This window comes from Phacochoerus africanus, chromosome 8 (genome assembly GCF_016906955.1).
Source record: "Phacochoerus africanus isolate WHEZ1 chromosome 8, ROS_Pafr_v1, whole genome shotgun sequence".
Classification (NCBI taxonomy): domain Eukaryota; kingdom Metazoa; phylum Chordata; class Mammalia; order Artiodactyla; family Suidae; genus Phacochoerus; species Phacochoerus africanus.
The window spans coordinates 40586622-40613905 of record NC_062551.1 but is presented as its reverse complement, the minus strand read 5'-3'; the positions used below and the strand labels follow the sequence as shown (position 1 = coordinate 40613905).

The window sequence follows — 27284 nt, the reverse complement described above, 5'->3', positions numbered from 1 at the left end:
AAATGAGGGCAAAAGAGTTTCCACGGTCTCTGCCAGCCAAGACGCAGGAGCATCAGCTCAGGAAGACGAGGAAGAGGAGGAGGATGGCTCATCTGGCTGTAGATACAGCACAGCAGCTCCACAGACAAGACCCCACAGCAGCGAGTCCCTGGGTTTCCTCAGCTGAGTGCTCTCCCCCTTATATGGGGTGCTTTTGATTTTTGTGCTTCTCTTCCTGTGCCTGTTTAACTCATGTAACCTCCTTGCTTCATTCCAACCTGCTGGCTTCAGGGCCACATCTTAGAACCTGGGCGCATCCACAAGACCAACAATGTACCCGCTGTCACAGGCTCCACCCTCGGCGCATCTTCCTCTGCCCGGATGCATCGCTCGCAGTGTTTTCGCATATCCTGCCACAGCTTGCTTGGAAATCCCTAGCTGACCACAGACCTTAGCTCTTCCTTGGCCAAAGACTGAGAAGGCAGGACTACATTTCTCCTTGTCGAAGCACTTGCCTTCTATCAGGAGGATGGAGTAGAAACAGACTCCAATGCAATGGGATGTCATCCCCAAACTGCCAGAACTGCCTTCTGAGCTAACTTCCCACCCACCAAGGAGGGGTTATCAATGCCTGGGTGTGGCAGACACGAGGAAATAAAACGTGTCTCCATAGGCACGATGGGAAGGAAGATATGGACCTGCTCAGGGCTAAAGGCACTGCCGCAATCAAAAGACGTGTGGGCGCTGCCATCATCTCCTTGTGACAGTCTCAGGGGGATGAGCAGCTCTTCTATAAAATGCCAGCTCAACGGAGAGCCATCTATCCGAGTTCTTCTCCATCCATCATCTCTTTTTATCCTCATGTTCTGTCCGTCAAGTTCACCTCAAGGCCAAGACGGAGCTCCTGCCTCTTCCTGCTCTGCCCACCTTGGCCATGATGAGGGGCAGCCCTGGACTCACCATGAGTCATGGAAGGGGTGTTCTGGAAGTTTTTAGCATGTAGGCAGAGATGAGACCTTCCAGAAACAGCTACACCAGGCCACCTGGGTCTCCAAGTCCTCTCTCTCTGAAAGATCTCTTGCACCTCTGGCTTTGGCTTTAAATAGCAGGAGATGGGTCCTGCACACGTCATCTCACTGGCAGGTGGCGTTAGCAGAGGGCAGTTGTCCCATCTTGTCTAGGGTGACCAGAGCCACACCACCTTGTTTACAGGAGTCAGGGGGTGGCAAACCAGCCCCCGTGGGCCACTTCTAGCCCACAGCCTGTGTTAATAACTGAAGTTTTTTTGGACCATGGCCACGCCCATGTGCTTCTTTATTGCTTATTGGCTGCTTTGTGCTGCCTGGCAGAGACCACAGGACTTCAAGCGTCATGGATTTACTCTCTGGCCTTCTAAGAAAAGTGTGTGGTCTAACCCTGCTTTCAACTGTGTTGCTGGGACAAAGGTGACTATTTTCAGACTGCCTATGCTCAGAAATGGGAGAGGTTTTTGGAGGATGGAAGTCACATCTAGGCTTTCACTCTGGGGTTCACATCATAGCTCAGCGGTAATGAGCCCAACCTGTATTCATGAGGATGCGGATTCAATCTCTGGCCTCGCTCAGTGGGTGAAGGATGGTGCTGGGAGCTGTGGTGTAGGTCACAGATGTGGCTTGGACCTGGCATCGCTGTGGCTGTGGCTGGAAGCTGCAGCTCTGATTGGACCCCTGGCCCAGGAACTTCCATATGCTGCAGGTGCAGCTATAAAGAGCAGGAAAAAAAAAAAAAAAAAAAAGAATTCAGCTCTGCTAACCTGGTTCACTTGAACACACATTTTAGAATACATAAGGTAAAGAGGTTTGAAGTTTCCATGGACCCTATCTTTTTTTTTTTTTTTTTTAGGGAGGTCCTAATTCCCTCATTGCTATGAGAGAACCCCTAGGTGCAGGCATAATTTGGGTTAGGGAAGCCAGGTCCTCTTAATTGGGAAATCCTGAGGCTATTGCTGTTGGTGACCCTTCTTCTCACTCGATTCCACCTGGTGGGTCCCTGGATCTGGCAGCCACAACACCAGGGCCTTGTCCCCCATGGTAGAGAAGCTGATAGATGCTCCTGGCTCAGCCCAGCTTCCCTGTGTGGCGGGAACTCCAAAGCACGGTTTCCAAGAGTTCAGGAGTCATGCTCGTCTCACTCCCTTTCCCTTAATTCGACTTTAGTTCCTTCTCCATCACCCCTACCCCTGGACTCACCAGAGGATACAGAGTAAACGCCATTTGCAAGACTCAACACATGATGGCTTGCAGCCATCTGTCTCAGTTCCAAAAGCTAAAGTAAAGGTTGCCCTCCAAATCCACAAATTCTGGAGCAAGGCAAGCTCTGTACCTGGCGCCACGCAGCCAGTCCCACTGGCACTGTGCAGACCGGCCTCCGGGCTGTCCGGGGCACACCGGGGCTCTCTCACGGCTCCAAGCTACTGGCTGACCCAACGGTTCATCAGATTTCTTAGGCTGGACAAAGGGGTTGTCTGCCTTTCTTGTCAGTGGATGTGAATGCTGCCCTGGTCTGCCCTGGCCCCCCCAACCCCCTTATTAAATACTCATGTGGATCCTGTCCCATCACGAAAACAAGGTCAAATCCATTCCAATAAAACCAAGGGCACATCCAAGTTCTCTGATGGCATGGGAATGCCCCTGTACCTTATGTGTTTTGTTTTGGTTTGGTTTTTTGAGGGCCGCACCCACGGCATATGGAGGTTCCCAGGCTAGGGGTCTAATCAGAGCTGGAGCTGCCAGCCTACACCACAGCCACAGCAACACGGGATCCGAGCCGCACCTGCGACCTACACCACAGCTCATGGCAACGCCAGATCCATAATCCACTGAACGAAGGCAAGGATCGAACCCACAACCTCATGGTTCCTAGTCAGATTCGTTTCTGCTGAGCCATGATGGGAATTCCTGTACCTTATGTTCTTCAACAGAACAAAAGAGGCGGGCCATGCCTAGAATCTGGAAGACATCTTATGACAAGTGGGACCTGAGCTATTCCAGAAGCAGCAGTGCATGTCCATCTTGGATTAATCCATGCCCAGTATCCTCCTCGGCGTCATCTGTAACAGGCCTCGGATAGGCTAAGGCACTGTTCTCTGTGGAGGATTTTTGTGTGTGTGTGTGTGTCTTTTTTTGCCATTTCTAGGGCCGCTCCTACGGCATATGGGGGTTCCCAGGCTAGGGGTCCAATCCGAGCTGTAGCCACCAGCCTACACCACAGCCACAGCAATGCCAGATCCCAGTTGAATCTGCAACCTCCACCACAGCTCACAGCAACACCAGATCCTTCACCCACTAAGCAAGGCCAGGGATCGAACCTGCAACCCCATGGTTCCTCGTTGGATTCGTTAACCACTGAGCCACAACGGGAACTCCTGGAAGGATCTTTTGAAGATTCATGGTCAAGTTGTCAACATTGTTGACACTACACGCCCCCCCCCCCCAACTGACCTCTCTCCTGTTTGTCTCTCTCTTCTGCACCAGAATTAGAAATGCATTGGCTTAGGAGTGGGTCGTGCACCCTGGCCAGGACCCCTGGTCCCTGAGCTGGAGGCCCAGAGGTCTACAAGTTAGAAAGCAGGCCTGCAGAATTAAGGAAGCACCCAGAAGTAGAGCCAACAACACGAATAGCACCCACAGACTTAGGGCTAGAAGCCACCCTCTCCACTCACCAGCATGTGTCAGCAGAGCCGCTGAGCTCTGCGGGGGGGAGGGTATTTAAGTGATTTAAACAAGAGCTTTATGGATGCTTCTTCCAACACTTCACACCCAGACTGATATCAGCTCCTTCTATCAGCTGTTTCCAGGGCCATCAGAGGAGGGCTCTGGGTTTACCCACCACACAAAATCAGACCCCACACTCTCCTGTGATATCGGAAATATCAGAATTATTCTTTGCGTTGGCAAAGCCCAGGGAACCAGATACCAAGCTCGTGGGCCCGTTTGGAAATGTACATCTACGCTGAGTGGAGCCGAGGGGAGGAAATAAACATTAGCAATAGCTGCCTCGCTGTGTCGCTCTCACTTCCAACCTCTCAGAGTTAAGCTGATGGGAGACGGGCGTTTTCAACCATCATTTGGGCTTCTTGCAATGCTAGAGAGAAAACCAGACCATAAGAAAAACACCCCCAGATGCCCCCTTTGGAGCTCAGTGGGTTTAAAGTTTTCCTCCCAGATATCAACTCTCAGGAAGGATGGACATGCCTGGCCTTCCTGAATCCCAGCAGCCAGAAGGAAGAGGGTTTGGATGACAGCGGGCCAGGCAGGGCAGTGGGGAACCGAAAACCGGACAGAGTCAGACCCATCCTGGAAGCACCAGGACAAGGCCTCCAGCCCAGCCCAGGCAAATGCAAAAGCCAGAGGAGAGCGCCTTCCTTCCTTGCTCCCAAGCTAATGCGAGAGGATGAGGAAGAAACGAGAATCAACTGAAACACGGAAGCTGTGCCGTCTAAAAACGGGCAGTTTCCGACCAGAGGTGGTTCTGGCACCACCGTACCAGGAGTTCAAGGTGGAGCTGTGGGATCTGCATAGTCCTCGGGGGAAGGAACCACCTTCCCCCTTTTAGCCTGGCTGGCCTGAGGAGCTTCCCTCCCCTTTCAGAAGCGGGGCCCCAACTTACACCTCAGGATCTGTTGCCCAAGGGCTGAAAGGCTGACTCAAGGAAGGTTTTTTTGCATGGACCCTGGAAATGTCAGGGCAGGGTGGGGAGGTGCTATTCGGGGGAGGGGGGTCAAAGGGCCTAAAGCTACAGCTCAGAGGAAAGGGCTCCCCAAGCTGCCTCCCCTCCACCCTCTCCTGGCGCGAAAGGACACAAGTGGGCAAGCTTCCTCAAAGGCAGGCAGCCTTCCTTCCCCATTGATGGGAGGATGGGAAAATTAATAGGGGTAATATGAGCTCATTTCAATAATAATGAGCTTATAAACATGCCAGGTTTTGATCTTTTCTGATGCATGGATTCCTGGCAGGGACTAGGGTCCTATGTAGGTATCTGAAAGAACTGAAAATAGACTGAAAAGAAAAAAAAAAAAATCCCCAAACAACAATAAAAAAGAAAGCACTCCAATCACAACCTTAAAACAACAGTTAAAAAAAAAAAAAAAGACTTAAATATCACTTCCTCGGAAGAAAAGAAAAAAAAAACTGGACTGACATAAAACCCTTTTCTCCTTCTTTTAAATATTGTTTTTAACAGCTTCAAAAGTAATGAATTGTATGTGGCTAAAAATAGATCTGGGGGTGCTGGTTAATGGGGCCTTATGAATCATTCAGCATAAGGAACTGTCAATATTTTTTTGAGCTGTCAGAAATCCGTTTAGTGATTTTTGACAATTCAAAAATATATTTCTGACTGCTTGATCCAGTTCTTAGTGAATTAGGGAAGGATGGGGAAGGAAGAAATACATCAGTTTAAATTATGAACCGACTCCAGCGTGTTGAATCCCATTCTGTGCTAAAAGGAATGTCAGGATTCAGAAGTTAAATACTTCTCTCCTTCCATCCATTTTCCTTCCTTTCTCTCTCCTTTCCTTCCTTCCTTCCTTTTGTTCAACAAGTGAAGTCAAATCACAGACATCCTTTCACAGAGGACAGATGGAGAGGTCCCATGGTCCTTTGTCTCTGGTGTGGGTGTTAGGGGCTGAGAAGAACACACTGAGCTTTGATGCAGAGAAAGGCTTTCGAATAAAAATATCTGGGTGCCAACAGAATGACTTTGACCCCCCCCCCCCCGGCCCATGACGACACTCATTTGATGCATTTCTAGGCTGCAAATTTTATTGTTACTTTTTCCGATATGGAATTACGTTGGGGTGACCATACTCCTTAAGGAGGTAAAGAAGTGCCAGTTTGCTAACAAGATCAGGCAGGCATAAATCCAAGACACACGGGATCACATCACGGCTAACCAGGGGCTTCACAAGGTACATTTCTTGTTAGAACAACAGACAGGTGAAGAGACGGACGGACAGAAGGCAATCATAGAAGGCCAAAGTCACAGTAACTGCCATTTGGTATGTCTCAAGATGCATCACAAACACCCCACAACCATCTCCCGATCTGGAGAGAGGGTCGCTTTATTTCTACACTGTGGCTAGTGTGATATGATTTTAGTATCCTCTACGTCATTATGAAGAAGAGTTTCAGAAAGCAGATTTGGCTTAGCAAAGCAGTAAGGACTGGTCTTTAGGCATCTTATGCATAAGGTGAAAAGGCGGAAAAGTTTGCAAGTTACCATGTCTCTTTTACTTTTTGTTTTGTAAGGTTTTCTCCCCCCCCCCCCACCGCCAAGTTACCGATTAAAAAACAGGAGTAGCTCCCGCTGGGAGACACCGCCCCCTTTTCCGTGCCTTCGGTACAGGCGTTTCAGAGCATGACAATGCAAATTGGAACACAAAAGTAAGAGGTCCAGCACTTCTAAATGAAGTTGACTCTCATGATTGTCTACACTGCATATACAGCAGAGACGGGGGATGGTGGCTTATGTGTCGTTCAAAAATCTGCTCAGGGAGACGTCTACCCCATTTTTAAAAAATGCACACATCAGCACTGATGTTTTGGGAAATGAACTAAAGGAAGAGGATTCTAAAACTTACCACACAAGTCTGGCCTCTTGATACATCCAGAATTTGCTGTGCTACTTGCAAGTCCGTTAAAGGCTGCTAAGCCATCGGAGCTGTAGGCCCTGAGAACCGACAGCACGTTCATCGGCTTTTCCAGGCCCTGGGGCCCCCGCTCCGGCTTGGGCAGGCCCGCCGCGGGGTCCTGGGCTGGAAGAAGGCCCGGGCTGTGCCACTGCTTCTCCGACGCCTGGGAGAGAGGGGAGACCAGTCCCTGCACGGGCTGCGGGGCGCCCGCGGGCAGCAGGGCATCCCTGCCTTCCCCGCCGCCGCCGCCGCCGTCCTTGCTGAGGGCGGGCGGCTTGCTCATCACCTCCGGCTCCGTGTCGATATCCTCTTCCTCGTTGTTCTCTCCCTTGGACGAGTCCATGTCCTCGGAGGAGGCGATGTCCGAGAGGTCATCAGTAGCGTTCTTACTTGTGGTTTCGGGGATCAGGATCGGGGCGTCGTCCTCCGAGGGGGCCTTCCCGTCGGGCTCCCGGGTGGGGCAGGAACTGGAGGCCCCGGAGCCCAGCAGGCCCGGGTACACACCGAACTGCTTGTAGAAGTCTGAGGGGAAGTTACAGAACGCGGGGTCCACGTGGCTGGGCCACGGGCCCCCCTTCTGCTCCCCCAGCGTCTCCTTGACCTGTCCCGGGGCCATCTTCTCAGAGGCCGAGTCTAGCGCCCCCATCAGGTTGGGAAGCGCCATCTCTTTGCTTGATTGTACCGAGGACAGCAGGGCCGCTTTACTCGCCTCCCGGCCCTGGTCTTTGCAATTGACCGTCACCCCGACGGCGTTTTCTTTGCGTTTCGCTTTGCCCAGGTGGTTGGCCTGGAGATGAAGGGCCATCAGTTCCATCGAGGACGTCGTGAAAGCACAAAACAAGCAGCCGTGCCACGCGATGCTGTCTTGCACAGTCAGCGAGGAGCCGGGGAGGGAGGCGGCGTCGGGCCGCACCGACAGGTCCAGCGGCTCGTACTGAGACTTCTCCGACTTCCTGGGGACCACCTTGCCACCGGCCTTCTCCTCGCCACCGTCCGTCCCGTGGACCTTCATGGAAGGAGGGTCCGAGAGGGCTTTGTCCTTCATGTCCTTCTCCTTCTTCAAGGAGCTTAGGACAAAGCTGTCCATGAATGCTTGCAAGGACCCTTGGAAATTCACACCGTTGTTCACGATACTTTGATAAGCTCTCCCGATTTCAGAGAAGTGGGTGCTTTTGGAAGGAAGGTCGGTACCTTTCAGAGCATCGGAAGGGGCCTCAGAAGACATGCCAGTGGCCTGGCCCGGGTGATCTCCGGACGAGAGCGCTCCCGATGTCCACTGCTGAGATGCAGGGCCGCCTCTGAAGTCGATTCCGGGGAGACCCTTAAACGCCCCCCTCAGGACATCCGGCCGGATGAACAGAGCAGCTTTGCTGGCCAGCTCCTCCCTGTGGTCTTGGTTCGGGGGCTGCCCGGACAGCGGTCCCGCTCCGTTCTGCCGCTCCCGGTGGTGCCGTTCCAGGTGGTATTTTAAGGATGCTGACTGGGTGCCCGCATAATCACAGTGGGGACATTTGTAGGGTTTCTCACCTGCGAGATTTGGGTACAAGGAGGAAAAAAAAAAGTGTTAATCTCATTTTGGTGTGCTGAACGAGGCTAGAAGGATCAACATTTGTTCTTGGAAACAAAGCAGCTCAAACTAATAATTAGTTAGAGAACAACTGTTTTTTAATAGAAGAATAATTCGTACTCTTAAGCTTTTTTAATGATTTTGTACCATTTGGGACTATTCAGGAATGACATACTATCTACACACAATTAGCTATCTTTTTCTTTATCTAACATGTGAAAACGGCTGTAGATTTAAAAGCTATGATTATGAAAATTAAGCATAATAATTTCAACCACAGTGATCATTAAAAGTAGAAGTTTAAAAAGACAAAGTATGTAACAAATGGGTGGTTGCAATATTTTGTGTATACAATAGCTCTAAAATTTGTTTAAATTATACACATGGAAACCATTTTTAAACCTAAAAATTTTATGGCACTGTTACGCAAGACTGAAATGAATGATTTAAGTCTTGCTCTGCAGTAAATCATGGATATAATTAGCAAATGGCATACTGCACAAGTAATTTATCATTATTTGGAGGGCACCATTCCAGACGGGCTCAGATATCTGCAGACCTACTGCATTGTTTCTAAATAAAGAACTATAAATACTGATTCTATAAAATATTAATACCATTACTGTGCATCATGATTGCAGCATGTAAAGACATATAGTTAAGATAAAAAGCAGTCAATAAAACTTAAAAGAAAATGAGTAATAAAAAGGCACAAAATATATTTAGTTTCTGTATTTGAAATTAACATTATCTACTGGTCTTTGTAGTGCCTTAAATTTGTTCTAATGGCAAACCTAATGCTCCGGTAGTAAAATGTGTAATTTACCTATAATAAGCGCTTTCTAGAGAATAAAAATAGCTTTAAAGACTTTTAAAACATATAAGATCATTTTCATGAATTAAATATTTAAATTCAGCGCACAACTTCTATTGTTCTTTCCACTCTGGGAACGATCCCATAACATTCAATGTAGGCCTGCCTGCATTGTGGGAAAAGAGGAAGACGGGAAGGTGAACAGATGTGGATTTAAAGATATTCCAAGAATCTGTTAGCCATCCAGGAGCCTCTGCAGACTTTGCCCTCCAAAGGCTCTTTGGAGGGAATGGGCCCATGAAGAGTTCCAGCGAGCTTGTGCACAACTGCACCCTGTCAACGTCCCCCAACTGCTTCTCCGAGGACACTCGAGCATTCCCCACCCCTCCTCCACTCTACTGTGAAGCAGACTGATCTCAGAGCAACAGCAAATTAAGAATGGATGGTGTATTCTGGAGACCTTTTACCGTGTGTAGTCTTGGCCAACACTGTGACTCTCAGCTCCCCAGGCATAAGGCATTTGGGGGTAAGACACTTGTTGGGGGCATGTGGGCGGGGGGGGGGGCATGGACTTTTTAAATAAGAGGATCACCAGCCCAGGTTCCAAGCGGGGGACGCCGTGTCACCACCAGACTGTGTGCTCCAGCCTTGGACAAGCTATGCCGGCTCCATCAAATGTTGGCCACATGCCCCTCTTTCCTTCCTACGATTCCCTGAAGGTCTCCCCCTGGACACCTCAGGGATGGCCCACCTAGGGGTCTCTTTCCCTCAATGCAAAGGTCACACTGTCTCTGGCTAAACCAGTGACATGAATCTAGAGGAAGACTCAATCCCCATTGACATAAAGGTAGGTACTAATGGCTTCAGGCTCCACTTCTTGAAGTCAATCCCTATGCTGGGCTCAGAAGCCCTTCAGCCACTGTGATTTGGACATGTCCCTGGAGATAGGACACCCTCAGTGGGACGGGTGCTGGGGACGGAGTGCTGCCAGTCTGACCTAGAAGTCCAGTGGCCCGTTGGAGGAGAGGCAGCCCCCGAAGTTAAGGGGGTGACTGCGGGGCTGGTGGCAGGAGAGACTCACTAGGAACTTGGGATCCTGACCCATCCTGGTGGGAGACGGGTGAGGAGCGCCGCGGGAGTCGGCAGAGGTAAGGCCTGCAGGTACCAGATGAGACTCACGCTGCATTTCAAAAATGCACCTGGAAGTGATTAAGTGCATCTGGCAAAGGGTTTATGGAGGATGCATGAGCATTTGTCAACAGAGCTACAGAGAGAGGATGCAGACCTTCCCTGCGGGCCTGTGGGGCCGGGGGCTGCCCTCCATGGTGGCCTGCAAGGATGCTCCGGGACGTGTGTGGGTTTCCGAGGGACATGCATTTGAAATGCTCACTGGGGTGGTGGTGGTTCTCAGGCTGAAATGCGCATTAGAATCCCTAGGGGAGTTTAAGACACCAATTCTGGGACTAACCCAGGGCAGTTTGGACCCCCTGGGCCTGGGGTGAGGCCCAAAGTGGGTGCGTTCGGTAAATGTCCCTGAGGATCCTGATGGCGACAGTTCAAATAGCCTGCTTTGCAAAACCGAAGTGAAATTGCTGGGGGGAGCTTTAAAAAGTGCTGACTCCTGGTCCCACCTGCACCTCCAGAAATTCTGAGTTCTCAAGGTGCAGACTGGGCTTTGGGGTCTTTCCAAGGTCCCTGTGTCACCCTCTGTGGACCTGAGTAGAGAACCACTCTAGGAGCCTCCCTAGGAAGTGCCCTTCCAGGTCCATATTATGTGGCACAGAAGCCAGTCTGGACCTCTGGACCCCAGGAGGTGCTTGGAGCGTCTGGACTGGAGACCAGAGACCAGAGACCTTATGCTATTTTGTGCCCCACTGGGCGCAGGTGTCCCATCTTGAGACCCTTGCTTCCCCGACCTACCCCATGGCAAGTGGGAGCACACGTCTTCCACGGCTTCCTATCAACGCCAAACACTGTGTCAAGACCTAAGCCTGAATGATGCCAGAGACATACACATCCATACGTGGATGCACCTGCAGGCCTGGAAACATCGGGTTCATTCACACGTTCGCCAACTGAATAAACCAACCGGTAAATGAGCCCCCAGCCCCCAAGTACGGTTGTTGGTGCTGGGAACTGAGTCAGAGACACGGCCTCTGCTCTGATGGCTTTTAGAGGAGACATGTCACAGGGTTATTAAAGCAAGAGGCACACACACACTCCATACACACATACACACACACACACACAAATACACACACATACACTGCATACGACCACTCATACCACACACACCATGCACACACTGTAGACACATCACACAATACACATATACCACATACCCCACTTACAGCACATATCACACACCACATACTCTACACACACCACACATGGACCCCCCCACACACAATCACACACACACACCGCATACAGACACACAGCACTCATACCACATATATCGCACACCACGCACGTAACATAGATACGCACACTCACACATACACCACACACATACCGTATGCGCACACACACACAAACACACCATGATGAGAGGCCCTCTTCACTCAACTCACTGCTCTTTTAAAGTTCAAAATAGTTCCCGTCGTGGTGCAGTGGTTAACAAATCCAACTAGGAACCATGAGGTTGTGGGTTCGAACCCTGGCCTCGCTCAGTGGATAAAGGATCTGGCGTTGCCATGAGCTGTGGTGTAGGTCACAGACGCGGCTCGGATCCCGCGTTGCTGTGGCTGCGGTGTAGGCCGGCAGCTCCAGCTCTGATTAGACCCCTAGCCTGGGAACCTCCATGTGCCACGGGAGCGGCCCCAGAAAAGGCAAAAAGACAAAAAAAAAATTCAAAAAAAAAGTTTAAAATAGACCTTGGCCTCTGCTGTCCCAGGAAAAAAGGCCATAGCTGAGAAACAAGAATGGCGCATTCCCAGCATTTGAGGCTCCGGGAATCCAGGCCCTGGTAAATTTGAAGCCACTTACGAGAGTCCTCAAGGGGTGTTCTGACGATACGGGCCTGGTAGAGCCCTCTGCACTCCCCCCTCTGCACACGCCCCAGGAGAGCCCTTGCCCGTGGGTTTCTCCACGCGGCTGCCCCTCAGGGCGCCTGAGAGTCTGTGTTTGGGTGACGGCTCCCTATCACCCCAGTCTCCAGAAAAATGCTACAGAGGGAGCTTTGTGGGATAAGCCCACCTGCTTTGGACTTTTTATTTTAAAAATGAACAAAAAGCTGGTTTTATTTTCTTTGTAATCCCTAAGGGATGTGATGAACATGACTACCCTCCGCCTGGAAGCCTCTCCTCTCCCGTCCTCGGCTGCATGGCAGCTTCAACGGGTGCAGGGGAAAGGAGACCACCCCTGGCCCCGGCTGGGGTGGGTTTCCAGCAGGCAGACCCAGGGGTGAACGTGCCCCCCAGAAAATCCTGCCCCACCCAGGCCTCCTTTCCCTGCAAACACCCCAGCTGGTTTCGCAAGCAGCCTTCCCCAGGGGCACCTTGCAGCGTGCTCCCAATCAGGAGGCAAACAACCCCGGCTAGACGGGCTGGGAAAACCTCTAGGCACAGTCAGTGGACCCTCAGGTGCAGTCAAGGTCTGCTTTTCTTTTTTCTTTTTTTTGTCTTTTTAGGGCCACGCCTGCAGCATATGGAAGTTCCCAGGCTACCAGGCTAGGGGTTGAATGGGAGCCACAGCTGCCAGCCTAAGCCACAACCACAGCAACGCGGGATCCGAGTCCCATCTGTGACCTACACCCCAGCTCACAGCAACGCCAGATTCTTAACCCACTGAGCGAGGCCAGGGTTCGAACCCACGTCATGATGGTTGCTAATCAGGTTCTTTTCCACTGAACCACAGCAGGAGCTCTAAGGTCTGTGTTTTGGTTTGGTTGACAGACAAATGATTCCACCCGTGCTGAGAGCCGCCTCAGAGGGAGCATCACCCCATCTGGCCTGAGCGCACTGGGCTGGCTCTAGTGAAGTCCCAGGCTCCTGCCAAGGAGGGGGTCAGCCCCACCCCCACCCCCGGGCAGGACTCTGTCTGAGACTTGGAAGGGCTTTCTGTGTGGCCTCGTGGCCCAGGAAACCTCAGACTCCGCCAACAGCTCTGTCCAGTCCACTTAGGCCCATAAATGAGTCCAAGTCTATTGCGGGGTGGGAGGGGGGATCAGTCAGACTGCCCTGGACTGTCCAGGGTGACATGAGCCCTCTGGTTACCTCTGTGATGTTTGGATTCAAGGTCTTTGCAACTACCTGTTGCAGAACCACACACTCAGATCCTTTCCAAGCGGAGCAGCAGATAGGAGTGTGCAAAACAGTGGGGTTGGGGTCAGCCACCTCTCCCAGAGAGCTACTGCCACTAACTCCACAGCAGGGGACACACGGACCTCTGTTAAGGAAAGCATCACTTCCAGATTTCTACGTGCAATATCCCAGGGGTTTTGTTGTTGTTGTTGTTGTTTTCTTTTTAGGGCCACAGCCGCAGCATGTGGAGGTCCCCAGGCTAGGGGTCCAATTGGAGCTACCGACGCCAGCCTCCACCACAGCCACAGCAACACGGGATCTGAGCCATGTCTGCAAACTGCTCCACAGCTCACGGCAAGGCCAGATCCTTAACCACTTAGCAAGGCCAGGGATCGAACCCACATCCTCATGGATCCTGGTTGAGTTCATTAACCTCCGAGCCACAAAGGAAACTGCAATATCCTAGGTTTTAAATACTGGCATGTACTTAAAAACTTGTTCAAACATGGAGCAGGCTGCAGGACCCTATTCTGCAGACTGGGGCTGATCCATGAAACTTGTATCTGAGAAAAGGATGACCAGGGTTGAGCCATTTACCCACTGAAGAAGGCAGGGAGGGACAAGGGTGGCCTCTGGTGAGGACCTCCCCCCTCCCCATGGTATTTTTAAAAAATAGGATGTGGGTCCAAATGATGCATTTCTAGAAAAGAGACTTTTGCAAGAAAAGGCATAATAAAATAAAAAATCACCAGTTCATCACTCCAATGGACTAATGAAATGATTGGAACCATCTTACATTAAACCAGCTACCCACTGACACATGGCATAAGATGTATATTCAATTTTGGAATATCATTGATAACTTCTCCAAGTCATTGTATCATAAATTTTAAGAAATATACGACCAAGTGGTTTAATTAGTTCATTGTACCTATTTTTACATGGCCATGTCTTTCATCATTCTGAGCCTCACTTTGCGCTTCATATTCAAGGAACCCTCAGTTATCTGGGGAGTTATTCTGCAACTATTCAGAGCAAGTTCCCCAGAGTGCTTCTCCAAAAGTAACAGGGGATTCATTTCATTCCCTTTGGAAATCCCTTTCTCAAGCTTTTCGGAAGTACTTCATGCTTCCAACTTTGGTGTGTGTGTGTGGGGGGGGGAGGGTTACGGTCCCCAAAGTGTTTTCACTTTTAAGTGGGGTAACTGAATTTTTTCCTCTCTTGGCATCCTCTATTTGATATTTATTTAGTCTTTCTACATGTCTTTACTTAGTTCATACCAGGAGAGATAAATACGGTGGTGCCTTTGCAGCGAAGCTCCAGTACATTAATATAAATTGTACACTAATTCCCCCAAAGCATATATATGTTGTAAACCTGAAGACTTTTCACACAGCTGCTTATTGCTAAACAGTGCCTTGTCCAGAAGGGGACAATCTGTGTCTCTAATTGCTGTCACTGAAGCCGAGATTCATTATGTGACTTTCCCATTAAAATGTGAGCATTAATTTGTATAATGAAATATCACCCACTGCAGTGTTCATTAGCCATGCCCTACTGTATACGCACATTGTTAGCTACCTAGAAACTGTAGTTAATTTCACTAATGGATATTTCCCTACTTAGTGTTTGGTAGGAAATTTATACTGTAACATTACCTCTTAAACTTTTAAGGAAATTTAAATTCAATCAATTATTTTCAACAAAAGTTTGGGATGTCATTAAGGCAGGAAAAAGCTAGGCTGGGGGACGGCGGAGGCATAAAATGGGCTTTTAGTTCATCTTAGAAATGGAAAAACGAGGGAATTTTAATTCAAAACCCACAGACAAAAAAGAATCATCTCCTTTTCGGCAAGTGGGTCTTTTTGTTTTGGGGGGCTTTTTTTTTTTGTCGTTACGCAGGTGGCTGTCCCCACGAAGGACAACAACACAGGCTCTCCTTTTAGAAAGGGAAATGGGAAGCACGCCCATTTTAACCAATTCCTTTTTTTTTTTTTGAGCATTTATTCAATGTGCTTTTATAAATGTGAAAACAGCTTGGTTCCCTCGCCTAGAAGAGGAAATACAGAGGCATCAAAGCTAAGGTGTGTGTGCATCCGGCAGGAGGCACCCGGGCTGGACCGGCCGAACTGTCATTCCCAGCCCATCTGCGTACCACCAGTTGGTGCTCAGTCGGAAGGCCGTTGTCACAAAGGCACCAGGAGTTGATCATCTCGGCGATGCCAGCGTGTAATCCCACCCCACCTTTCATGCCAGGGGTTGGGGCACCTCCACAAGCCCCCGTGGCCATTTCCTTGCCTCGCCACCTCCCTAAGCTCATTGGGCTGGTGGGGAAACTGAGCCAAGTGGGGTCAAGGAGGCCTCAGGCCAGTCTGAGATGAGGGCAAGGAGGAGCCAGGGTGCACAGTACTTCCCTTTTATATCGCCGGGAGGCTGCGGCAACACACCTTGTGGGTACAAGTCACTTCCTTTCCTCCCGCTGGTTATGGTGTGGACACACACTGTCAAAGAAATGGTGCATTAATTCCCTAAAATAAGCCAAAAATTCACCCAGAAAAGTAAAATATATATATATATATTTATATTTATAGCAATATAAATATAAAAGAATGCAGTTAAAAGAATGGAAATTCCAAAGGAGGCAGATGTGGATTGTGACCTGTCATCACTGCTGGGCACCTCCGAGGGGGTAGCATCACATCTCCATCTCGGAGGCTCAGATCCCTCCCCGGCTAAGAGCAAACTGCAAAGGGCTGGGGAGTGAGGGTGGGCGGCAGGGGGTGTGGAACATGTCTCCAAAGTGCTGGGAGGATACAGGGGTGAATTCACCAGTGCTTAACACAGGCGCCTGCACACAAGTGCGCAGAAAGTGGTGGCTATGGTTACTATTACTATCATTGTTGTTACTGTATCGCTGTTGGCTGAATCTTCCTGTGGGCAGCAGCTTGCTGTCATGCTGTGTAGACAGCCTCAGACAGGAGGCAGGAAAACTCCCAGGCTGTGCCTCCTCCACAGGGCACCCAACCCTTTGGAGGGGCTGTAGGACAGAAGTCCTCTCACCTCCGTGGTTCCCGATGGCCCCATCGGGACAGAGGAGCCTCATGCCTGGTGCCAAGAATAACAGGGGAGGAGTTCCCATCGTGGCTCAGTGGAAATGAATCAGTCTAGCATCCATGAGGATGCAGGTTCGATCCCTGGCCTCGCTCAGTAGGTTAAGGATCTGGTGTTGCTGTGAGCTGTGGTGAAGGTCACAGACTCTGCTCGCATCTGGCATTGCCATGGCTGTGGTATAGGCCAGCGGCTATAGCTCTGATTCAGTCCCTAGCCTGGGAACTTCCGTAGGCCAAGGGTGTGGCCCTAAAAAGACAAAAAAAAAAAAAAAAACTACAGGTGAGACCGGAGGAGGACACCCCATATACCCACCCCATCCAGCCATCCAGCCAGAGCCCAGTCACAGAGGCAGCCCCCAGCAGGGTGGGCAGGGCCAAGCAAACCCCTCAGTTCCTCCTGAGACCACCCCCTCCCCGAACAACCACTCCTGGCTGCTCTGTCCCATAAAGAGGTTCCCATCAGGGCCAGACCAGCACATGCATCACATCCAAACCTGATTCATAAACAACTCGCATCATTGGAGAGGGGGGAGAAAACAAATAAGATTTATTTTTAATTCGTCTCTGAACTTGAGTGGCTCCAAGTTTTCACGAGTGAGGCTGCTTATTACATTTCTCTGCAGGGGTCATTCCTGGGACATCAGGCATCCCCTGGAAAGTCGACACACACAGGTGAGCCAACGCGGGGCTTGTCACACCTTCTGAGGCTTGTGTAGAACCCACACCCCTCCAGCCTTTCAGGAACCAATCAGCAGCTAGCTACCTCCTGCACCAAGCAGACACACCCTGGACCCTTCAGAGTGTCCCCCAGGTGGTACTTGGGGGAGGGGCTAGTGAGGGAAAGGATGGAAGTGCCTTTGTAGGCAGCCTATAATGAAATGACAGGCTGGCCTCGGTCAGGGGCCACCTGGGGCCATCCCTGCCTGGCACAGCTAAGTGTTTGCTGATGTCTCTCCGTGATGGTTAATTACGTGTCAACTTCACTGGGCCACAGGGTGCCCAGCTCTTTGGTCTGAGGTTATAATGACGTGTCTGTGAGGGTGTTACTGGATGAGATTAACATCTGAATAGCAGGCTGAGTAAAGCAGATTCCCTCCCCAGGGTGGGTGGGCCTCGTCCAGCCCACTGAAGGCTTGACTAGAACAGATCTAAGTAGGGGAGCTCTCTCTCTGAGCTGGGACACTGGTCTCCTGTCTTGGGATTCCATCTGGGACCATCCGCCCTCCTGCTCCCCAGGGCTTTGGACTCGGACCAGAACTTACACCTTTCTACCCTGCTGGGTCCCCAGCTGGCCCAGGGCAGATCTTGGGACTTCTCAGCCTCCACAATCAAGGGAGCCAATTCCTTATAATAAAGACCTCTCTCTAGATAGATAGATAGATGTATATAGATGTGCATATATAGAGAAATGTGTATGTATATGTGTGTTATATATATACACATATACAGATATGTATATATATGTGTGTGTGATGTGTATGTTTATGTATAGAGATACGTGTATGCACAGAGATGGGATATATGTAAAGAGACGTGTATTATATATGCATGTTTATAGATTTGTAATATACTAATGTAGTTGTGTAAGTATATGCACTCAGATGTGTGCAGGTATAGAGATCTGCATGTATATGAATGGGTTTCTATATGTATATAGAGGTGTATATGTGTGTGTATGTACACAGATGTGTCCACATGCATATGTGTATGTATATGTATGTAGATGTGTACACGTGCATATGTATATATGTGTGTGTACATAGATGTGTACACGCGCACATGTGTATGTGCATGTATATGTGCATAGATGCATACACGATAGATGTGGTATGTACATAGAGGTGTATATGTGTGTGTGTGTACAGAGATGTGTACACATGCATATGTATATGTGTGTGTACATGTGCACACGTGCATATGTGTATATGTGTGTATGCACACAGATGTATACACATGCATATGTGTATGTGTGTATATGTACACAGATGTGTACATGTGCATATGTGTATATGTGTGTATATGTACACAGATGTGTACACGTGCATATGTATATATGCATGTACATAGATGTGTACACATGCATGTGTGTGTATATGTGCAGAGATGTAGTATGTACATAGAGGTGTATATGTGTGTGTTTGTACAGAGATATGTACACATGCATATGTATGTGTATGGATATGCACACAGATGTGTATATGTGCGTGGGGGTGTATACGCATGCATACATATGTACATAGATGTGTCTGTGTGGACAGGTGTATGTATATGAACGTGTGTATATATGTCACAGGTGTATATAGACGTGTATAGATGCGTATAGCTATGCGTATGCACATAATGTGTAGATGCAGGTGTGTGTATACAGACGTGTATGCATAAGTACATTTCTATAGATGTACACACACACACTCACACCCCCCCACACACACACACGGTGTCTCTGGTGAACCCTGACTATCTCCTTTCTGATGGGCTCTGAATTCCGACGGGCGGCCGTGTGCTCTAGAAGACGAGGTGCACACGTTCTGTGACTGGCTCGTAACCAAGGTGATGTTTCAAACAGAAGAGATGTTCGGCGTCCCCTGGGTGGGCAGCCGTCAACAGCTGCCCTGAGGGAGTCAGAGTAGGGTGGCCCCGAGGATCCGAGCATCCCCCAAGTCCCTGCTCTCAGTCCCGCACGGATCCGGCTGGAGCTCACGGAGCAGCAGAACGTCTGGCTCCCTGCAGGCGCTCCCCAGACCCCAGGTGTTGAGGGCAACCAGACTGGTGCATCTACTCAGAATCCCTCTAATAAACAGGTGTCGGGAGGAGAAGAGCCGTCATTGAGTTAATGTAGTGGAGTTAAAAAAGGAAAGTGTCTTTTTATGAGTTTGCTGTTCTAGGATCAAAACTTTGCATAGAGATGGAGCAGGAGAGAAAAACAGAGAGAATGTACCACCTCATGTCCTGACCAATTAAGGTGTATTTATTACACATTAGAGTTCTCCTGTGCTCATATAGGTCCATTATAGAAAAACGTCGAAAGACGGCATTTTGGAAAACAAGAATTCTATTTCAGAGGCGGCTGTGCTCCGGCCATTGTCCCTTGGAAATACGAAACCACAAAGAGAAAGGCGAAGGCAGGACAGGTCTTCTCTACAACCAGGGCCTCTATTAACTCATTCATTAACAAACCACTTGATTTTGATTTTTAAGTACTCCTGTCATCTACAGTTTTACGTGGTCATAATGGATGTTTACTTTGGTGATTTATAGCATGTAACACTTTCTGCTGTGTTCAAACGCAGAAGGGCAAGCATTTTCATACTTCTTTGTTCTTTGATAAAAAGGAAATTGATCGTTATCTGTTTACCATTCTGCCTTCTAAACACTGCAAATGCTGTTTCTGAGGAGGGCTGGTGTGATGTTTCCATGGCTTCTTTCATTTTCTCCCCTATTCTGGGAAGTTTCTGGATGCCTCTGTCTGTGGCCCTGTCTTGCTTCTCTCAGTGTCTCCAGAGACTTCTAAAGTTTGTGAAGCAAAAGAGGCAGAAGTTGGGAAACCCACAGTCTTTCTCCAGCTCTAAAACATCCAAAAGCAGCATCCATTTGTTCCTATTCAGGTTCAGCTAGACTTCCTCCGGCCAGCTTCGGCCCTAACTTGCCAGGAATAGTCTCCGGTGTTTCTGCTTAAACCAAGAGGCAGCTGATGGGGGTTGGAAGCCTCTAGATCAGCAGAGCTCCTGGTTGGGAGGAGAGATGCACACTCCCTGGCCGGGCCGGCCTCACCGCTGCCCTGGGAAACCTGGCCCAGTCACCTGTACCTACATCGCATGGAAGGGCAGGACCTCAGCACCCACCCGGTCAGGTCTCCATACACCTGCAGACCCTGGGTTGGTGGGTGCCCTGGAGGACTGCCTCCCACGTCCTGGCAGTCTGTGGATGCCGCACAACCACCACAACCCTAGGGCACCCATCTTCAGCTTGGAAAGTGGACATCAGTCTGACCTATCTCGCAGAGAAGTGCAGAGGCCCTAAGACAGGAACTCAGGACCCCCTCACTGAGCTCCTGGGGAGAGGTCTTCCATCCGCAAACCAGGGATCCAGCAGTGGCAGGCAGCCTGGCTGCCACGCTGTGGCTTCTGCCTGGGTCACATGTGTGGGGTGCCTTTCCCAGAGGAGCACGGGTTCCCCGAGGAAGAGTCCACCTTCCCCATGGCACTTGTCCCCTCTGTGCCACCCGGCATCGTGCAGGGACGGCAGGGGAAGGGTCCCTCACTTATTCTTGAATTTATTCTGTCATCCCACCTTTCAAATAAATGTATCCCGTGCCTTGTAAGCGGCAATTTACCGCACGATGCTCGTGGAGCCCCCGGGGTTCTATAGCCATCAAAACGGTGGACGATATGACCACCTCACGGTCTGCTTGATGGAAGACAAGTAATAGAAGGAAAAGAACCACTGAACTGAGCAAGATCATTTCAGGAAATGTTAAATCTATGAAGGAGATAATGCAGCGGCATTGGGGGGTCCTTCAGGCCGGGTAGTTGGGCATGGTGTCTCTTAGATCACGTGAAGCTAAGCCCCTGGGGACCACGGGAAGGAATAATATTCCAGGCGGAGGGGGGCAGCAGGTGCAGAGGTCCTGCGGCAGGAGCAAGCTCTCTGCACTGGAGGGACAGGAAGAAGGCGATGGGGTTGATGGGAGGGGATAAGGGTGATGATGGCCAGATGGAGGGGATCCCACAGGCCCGGGAAAGTGAGGGAGCCTGGGGTGTGACTTTAGGAGACCTCTCTTGGCCCTGGGGTGACCCTTCAAAGGAAGAGCTCCAGGATTGGCCGGGGAGCAGCGGGGGGGGGGGGGGGGGTGGGAGTGGGGACAGTGGCAACGTCCACCTGTACCAAGGCTACGAGTAAAGAAGGCAGCCTGTGCCATGGCCACCTGTCCTCAGGGCTCCTCTGGGTGTCTGGGAGATTTGCAGATACCAGGTGAGGGCTTCTTGTCTTGAACTGCATGCTGCACGTGAGGCCCATATGCTCTAAATATCCCGCCCAACCCTGAGCTTTATTGATTCCTTGGGAAATAGACCACAATTATTTTTGAAAATAGATGGTATATTTGTCTATCCTCTGAAGCAGCTCATACGCCAATAGATAAAGTGTCAGGAGAAAAAAAAATCAAAGAAAATGGAGGTGTCCATATCTCAGATAGATTTTTGTTTCTGTATTGGCCACGTGCAAACAACTGGCAGAGAAGCTAAGCAGGACCGAGACTGAGGGCCGAGGCAGAGAGTCCAGGAGAGGCCTCCCCACGAGAGGCTGGGGCAACATCAAAACGGGGGAAATGACCACATTGGACAATGGTCCAACGGCTTGGTTAAGAGCATCTCGACTTTTCTTTTGAGGAGGCCCAAGGGAGAGCCAGCCCCCGCCCCCATTCCATGCACTGCTGGGGGGCTGACTCCATCCATCCGATCCCAGGTGTGGGCACATAACCCCAGTGAGCCAGAAGCCAGCTTGCGTGAACTGAAAGGGAGAGACTACTTGCCTTTTTATTTATTTATTTATTTATTTTTTTAAGAGCAGCACCTTCAGCGTATGGACATTCCTGGGCTAGGGTTCAAATTGGAGCTGCAGCGGCCAGCCTACACCACAGCCAGAGCCACGACGGATCCTAGCTGCATCTGCGACCTACCCCACAGCTCACGTCAATGCCGGATCCTTAACCCACTGAGTGAGGCCAGGGATCGAACCTGCATCCTAATGGATACTATTCAGGTTCTTAACCCACTGAGCCACAAGAGGAACTCCTACATGTCCCCACCCCACCCCCTTTTTTTTTCTTTTCTCTGGCCACCCCATGGCATACGGAGTTCCCAGCCAGGGATCAAATCTGAACCGCAAGTCGCAAACGAAAGTGCAGCTGTGGCAACACCAGATGCTTAGCCCCCTGTGCCGGACTGGGGACTGAACCTGGGTCCAGCACTCCCAGGAGGCCTCCAATCCTGTGGCACCCCAGAGGGACCTCCTACCTGTCCTTTTATATTTAGAGTTTGAGCTCCATTCTCATCTGCCCCTCAAAGACCCCCGGTCCCCAGGAGGGCGTGGGAGGTGCTGTTTCAGTACAACGGAAGCACACCATCAGCAACATGTCCCAGAGCCTGGGACAAAGCATCACCATCCCAGACCTGGACCACAGGAGATCCACGTCTACAAGCTTATGTGTCCCTCGGGGAGGGCAGACCTGGGACCGGAGCATGGCAGCCCCGGGCCTCCTCCTCCGAGCTGTGCACCCAGATCTCTCACCTGTGTGTATCCTCAGGTGGACCTTTAGGTGATGGGAGGTTCGGAAGGTTTTCCCGCAGTACGGGCAGTCCTTCATGGCCGAGCCCAGGCTCCTGTCGCGAAGCAGCGCGGGCTGCTGGACGCCGGCAGATCTCCCAGCCTCCTCGCCAATGTCTGCAGTGGAGGAGAAATGTTCTCACATCACTTCAGCACATGTCAGAAGTTGTTCGCACCAAAACTGCTAACGCCACACAAAGTTAAACATGTCAATACTACACCTGTCTATTTCATTCTTTAAATCTGACAGAATGCTGACAATTCATGTATTTTCTTGTTATTCTCTTAAATTATTTCATCTTTCCTATCATCATTTTAAGCAGCATATGGTACCTTTATATTGAACTGAATTAAACAAGAAAAGAAACAGCTGTGTCAGCAGCTGGTTTGATTTCTTCTTTTGCTTAGCTCCTATTAAATATTTTTTTTTCAAAAGTTTAAAAATGGTGGTGTTTGTGGACTCTGATTAATTTATAATCTGGGCTAGCTGGAGAGTTGGCCATAGCATCAAAATCACATTTGCATTATATCAAGCAACAAATGAAAAAAAAAAAAAAAGTCTCGGCTGAGTCCCTAAGACAGGCAGACATACAGCTATTTTGGGACAGGAAAGAAAATGATCCCCAACGGATCATTTCTGCCTTGTAGAGTCTTGCCTCCCTTGCTGGCTGGCGTAATCTCACGAAAGGCAGAAGAAGTATGGAAATGCGATTCCACAATTAGCCCATGATAAACATATAGGGACATATTCAAAGTCATGTGCAGACACTCAGCTGCAAAACTCCCATAAACTTAGAGCACTGCAGTTAAAGCTTTGTGCAGTGACCTGAGAACTTCCTCTGTAAAGTATCAATACAAATTCTCCTTCCTGCTGTTATTTGTTATGTAACCCAAACCATTCGAAAATGGAATAAAACTTACATACGGCTGCCTTCTGCACAGAACTGATGGGACAGCATAGTAAATAAAACTGTGAAAATATCTGGTGGTTGGAGAATATGTTATTGCAACACCCAAGGCCTGACATCACTTTGCCGAAGAGGCGACATCGGGGGAGCAGGGCAGGAGCCGGGAATCTGCGTCTCGAGAAGGGGAGGCGGGCGAGCCTTCTCTGGCCTCCTTGCAGAGTGGAGGCTGGCCGCCTGGCACAGAACCCAAGCTCCCAAGGCTGGCAGGGTCCTGGCTGTGGCTTCCCACCCACCCTCTAGGTCTCATGGTAGATCCACTGTGAGAACCAGAGGAACTTCTGGGATAATAAGCAGACCTGTGAGTTCTACAGAGAGCAAAATAAACACGATGTGTACTTTGCAAGCAATGGAAAATGTAAATTGCTTTTACTCTGCCACCTCCGTTCCTGGCGTTCTCCGCTCACAGCCAAAAGGGACAGCCTGAGAGGCTGTGAACAAGACGAAGACAATCGCACTCCTTTCTCATTTGAACCTTTGCTCAGAGCAACCATGGAGAGAACCCCTTCGGCTTTGAGCATCCTCTCTGACTTTGGACTGTGCACGAAGGCAACATCACGGCATCACCCTGGAAAGTTTCCTTGAAGGCTCGCTTATAATCCTATTCATCCCAACTCTTCGAACCATCCTTGGAAGAACTATTCAAAGGGTCCAGCAGCCTAGCCTTTTTTTTTTTTTCCTCCTAATTTTGCACAGGTAGGAGGACTCGAATGATCCATGCCTAAAACCACAGACCTAGCCCTAGTTTTGTGGGTGTCCACACGAATGTGGAAAGGCTGCCCACAATGGGTATCGGGCTATGGATAAGGGCAAACAGGCACATGAGAATGATGCAAGCTCATGGGAAACAAAGGCCCCATAAGCAGTCCCAGCGCGGTCCATATCTGTACGTCGAGTCCACCGGCTCTGTCTTCAAGAGTCTATTTGCCGACAGCCCAGGGGAACAATGGCCAGATGCCAGAAGCCAAGTCCAAGTCAACCACAGCCCAGGTGTAAGCAGCTGGAAGGCCATCTCCTCCCCACCAGCCACCTCACCCCCAAAACCCGTGGCATTTGCCCTCCCAGCGTTATTCAGCTGTCTTTCTATGGGATCACCAGGTCTCACCTGAAAACAACAATGAGCCTGATTATAATTCTGCCAAAATGCTCCCGAAACAGGGTTAGGATGTCCTGTTTAAGTTAGAGCACAGACTACCCATCTGAATGACAGTAGAAAGACATGCTGGCTTCAGGATAGGAATAGGCAGGTGTGGGCTTTGCGTTTTTTTTTTTTTTTTTTTTTTTTTTTTTTTTTTTTAAGGCCATACCTGCAGCATATGGAAGCTCCCAGACTAGGGGCCAAATAGGAGCTATAACTGCCGGACTTCACCACAGCCACAGTCACCGCAACTCGGGATCCGAGCCAGGTCTGCAACCTACACCACACTTCATGGCATCGCCAGATCCCCAACCCACTGAGCGAGGCCAGGGATCGAACCTGCCTCCTCATGGTCACCAGTCAGATGGGTTTCCGCTGCGCCACGCCAGGAACTCCAGGTGTGGGCTTTTGATGTCACGTTCCTGCTCATCCTCCGGCTCCAAGATCTACAGGTGAATCTTCCCCAGATCCTCCTCCGCCTCCCCCCTGTCCCAGGAGGCAGTGCAAGGCAGGGCTGTGCCACAGAAGGGAAGAGAGAGAGTGCCGAAGGGATTTCCACCACGGCGTTGGGTGAGCGCTGGCCCAGGGGCACCATATAGATGAGCAGAGGGATAAGGCAGCCGCCGTGCACTCCTGCAGCCTTGCTGGAAGGAAGGTGGGGATGAGCCGTGGCTCTCTATCCGTCACTCTAAGTGATGGCCTGTATCTGCCTTCCTTTTATCTTTCTATCTTGGATCTGTGTGGCCCAATAAAAAAAGAATAAATTTGTAAGATAAACAGCTTTCTCTGCAGATTTAAGCGTCTAATTTTCACTTGACACAGAAATGGGTCTCTCTCTCTCTCTTCTTGGTGGTGGGGGAGGGCCAGAGGGCCTTATGGCGTTTACTCTTAGACTAATCCTACTAGAAAAACAAACTCGAGCCACGATGAAGGGGAATTGCGGGTGGTCCCAGGAAGTGTCCGGTGAGGCTGAAAGCCAAGCCAGGTCCAGTCCGGGATGGTGGGAGGAAGCTCCCCCCACCTCCCACCAGCCGCACACTCTCAGGGCTCCTGGGTGAGGCCACACCCACTCCCGGATGGGTATCAGCGGTCAAAGTGTGCTAAATTGAGCCACGGAGACCCCAGGAGGCTCGCTCAGAGGGAAAGATGAGGCCACTCTGATTTCCTTCTCTACCCGGAGTGTAAAAGCACAGACAGCTGTCCTTCTACAAGGCTGCCCAGGATGGAGTCCCGAGGCTTTGCCCATGGTCCCGCGCTGCCAGCCAGAGAAGCAACCCCTGGTCCAGGTTTCAGGCAGATCAGCCCTTCCCAGCCCCTCCAGGAAACAGGAAAGGAAGAAGCATTATAAAAATGGCATCTGTGATCCTTTGTCAGGGCGCTTGTAAGCTGGTTTGAGCCTTCTTTTTTTTTTTTTTTTTTGGCTTTTTAGGGCCGCACCCAAACCATATGGAAGTTCCCAGGCTAGGGGTCGAATTGGAGCCCCAGCCACAGCAACTCAGTATCCAAGCTGCATCTACGACCTACGCCACAGCTCACGGCAATGCCTGAGCAAGGCCAGGGATCGAACCTGGATCCTCATGGATACTACTCGGGTTTGTTACTGCTGAGCCACAATGAGAACTCCTGGTTTGAACTTTAAAAAATTCTTCCTTTTCTTGAAACCTTCACTATCTTTTTCCTCTGATGAGACACTTTCTCTGAATGTGCTGTTTAGGCTGCACTTGGGCTTGTGGCCAGAGGTCAGCCTCAGACCTGCTGTCTGCTCCTCTTGCTCTTGCTCATCTGTGGAAGGAGGGAAAGGGCTGCCTGCTCCTAGAGACCAGGGCATCCCTGAGAGTGGGGGCAATCTGGGTGAGGGAAGCCAGCCCTTATCTAACATAGCCTCAGCCTGGGTGTGCTCTAGGGCCTTGGATGTTGGGGCCATGGCTGAGACAGCACTCCTGGCATGCCTGTTTCTTTTCTTTACCCCACTAAATGATATGGGATCGATTCTTCTGAAATGGATGTCTTATATGGTTGGAACAAATAATGTCCCAGAGTGGCATGGGCTGCACATGCGACCTTTCCTGAGTTTTAGCCTAGAACAGGTGAATTGTAGAAAGCATCCAAAACTCTGCAAGCTTTCTCCTGTTCCTATAAGCTGACAGTGGTTTGATAAAGAAAGAGGACACGGACCTAATTACAAAAATACTAATTCAAAAAGATTACATGCACCCCAATGTTCATAGCAGCATTATTTACAAGGACCAAGATATGGAAGCAACCTAAATGCCCATCAATAGATGAATGGATAAGGAAGATGTGGTATATATAGACAAAGGAATATTACTTGGCCATAAAAAAGGGAAATTTTGCCATCTGCAATAACATGGATAGAGACTTGGAGAGTACGATGCTTAGAGAAATTAAGTCAGACAAAGATAAATACTGTATGATATCACTTATATGTGGAATCTAAAAAATACAATGAACT

General features: G+C 50.0%; 1 protein-coding gene across 1 annotated transcript in view; it reads right to left on the bottom strand.

Annotated features, from left to right (window-relative positions):
- Window positions 1-27284, bottom strand: part of ZNF536 (zinc finger protein 536) — a 109965-nt gene that overhangs the window by 2306 nt on the left and 80375 nt on the right. Inside the window, exons 2-3 of the mRNA XM_047792229.1 lie at window positions 22673-22825; window positions 6599-8176 (exon numbers count right to left, since the gene is read on the bottom strand). Of these exons, the coding sequence (XP_047648185.1) occupies window positions 6599-8176; window positions 22673-22825 (1731 nt within the window). The remainder of the gene's footprint in view (window positions 1-6598; window positions 8177-22672; window positions 22826-27284) is intronic.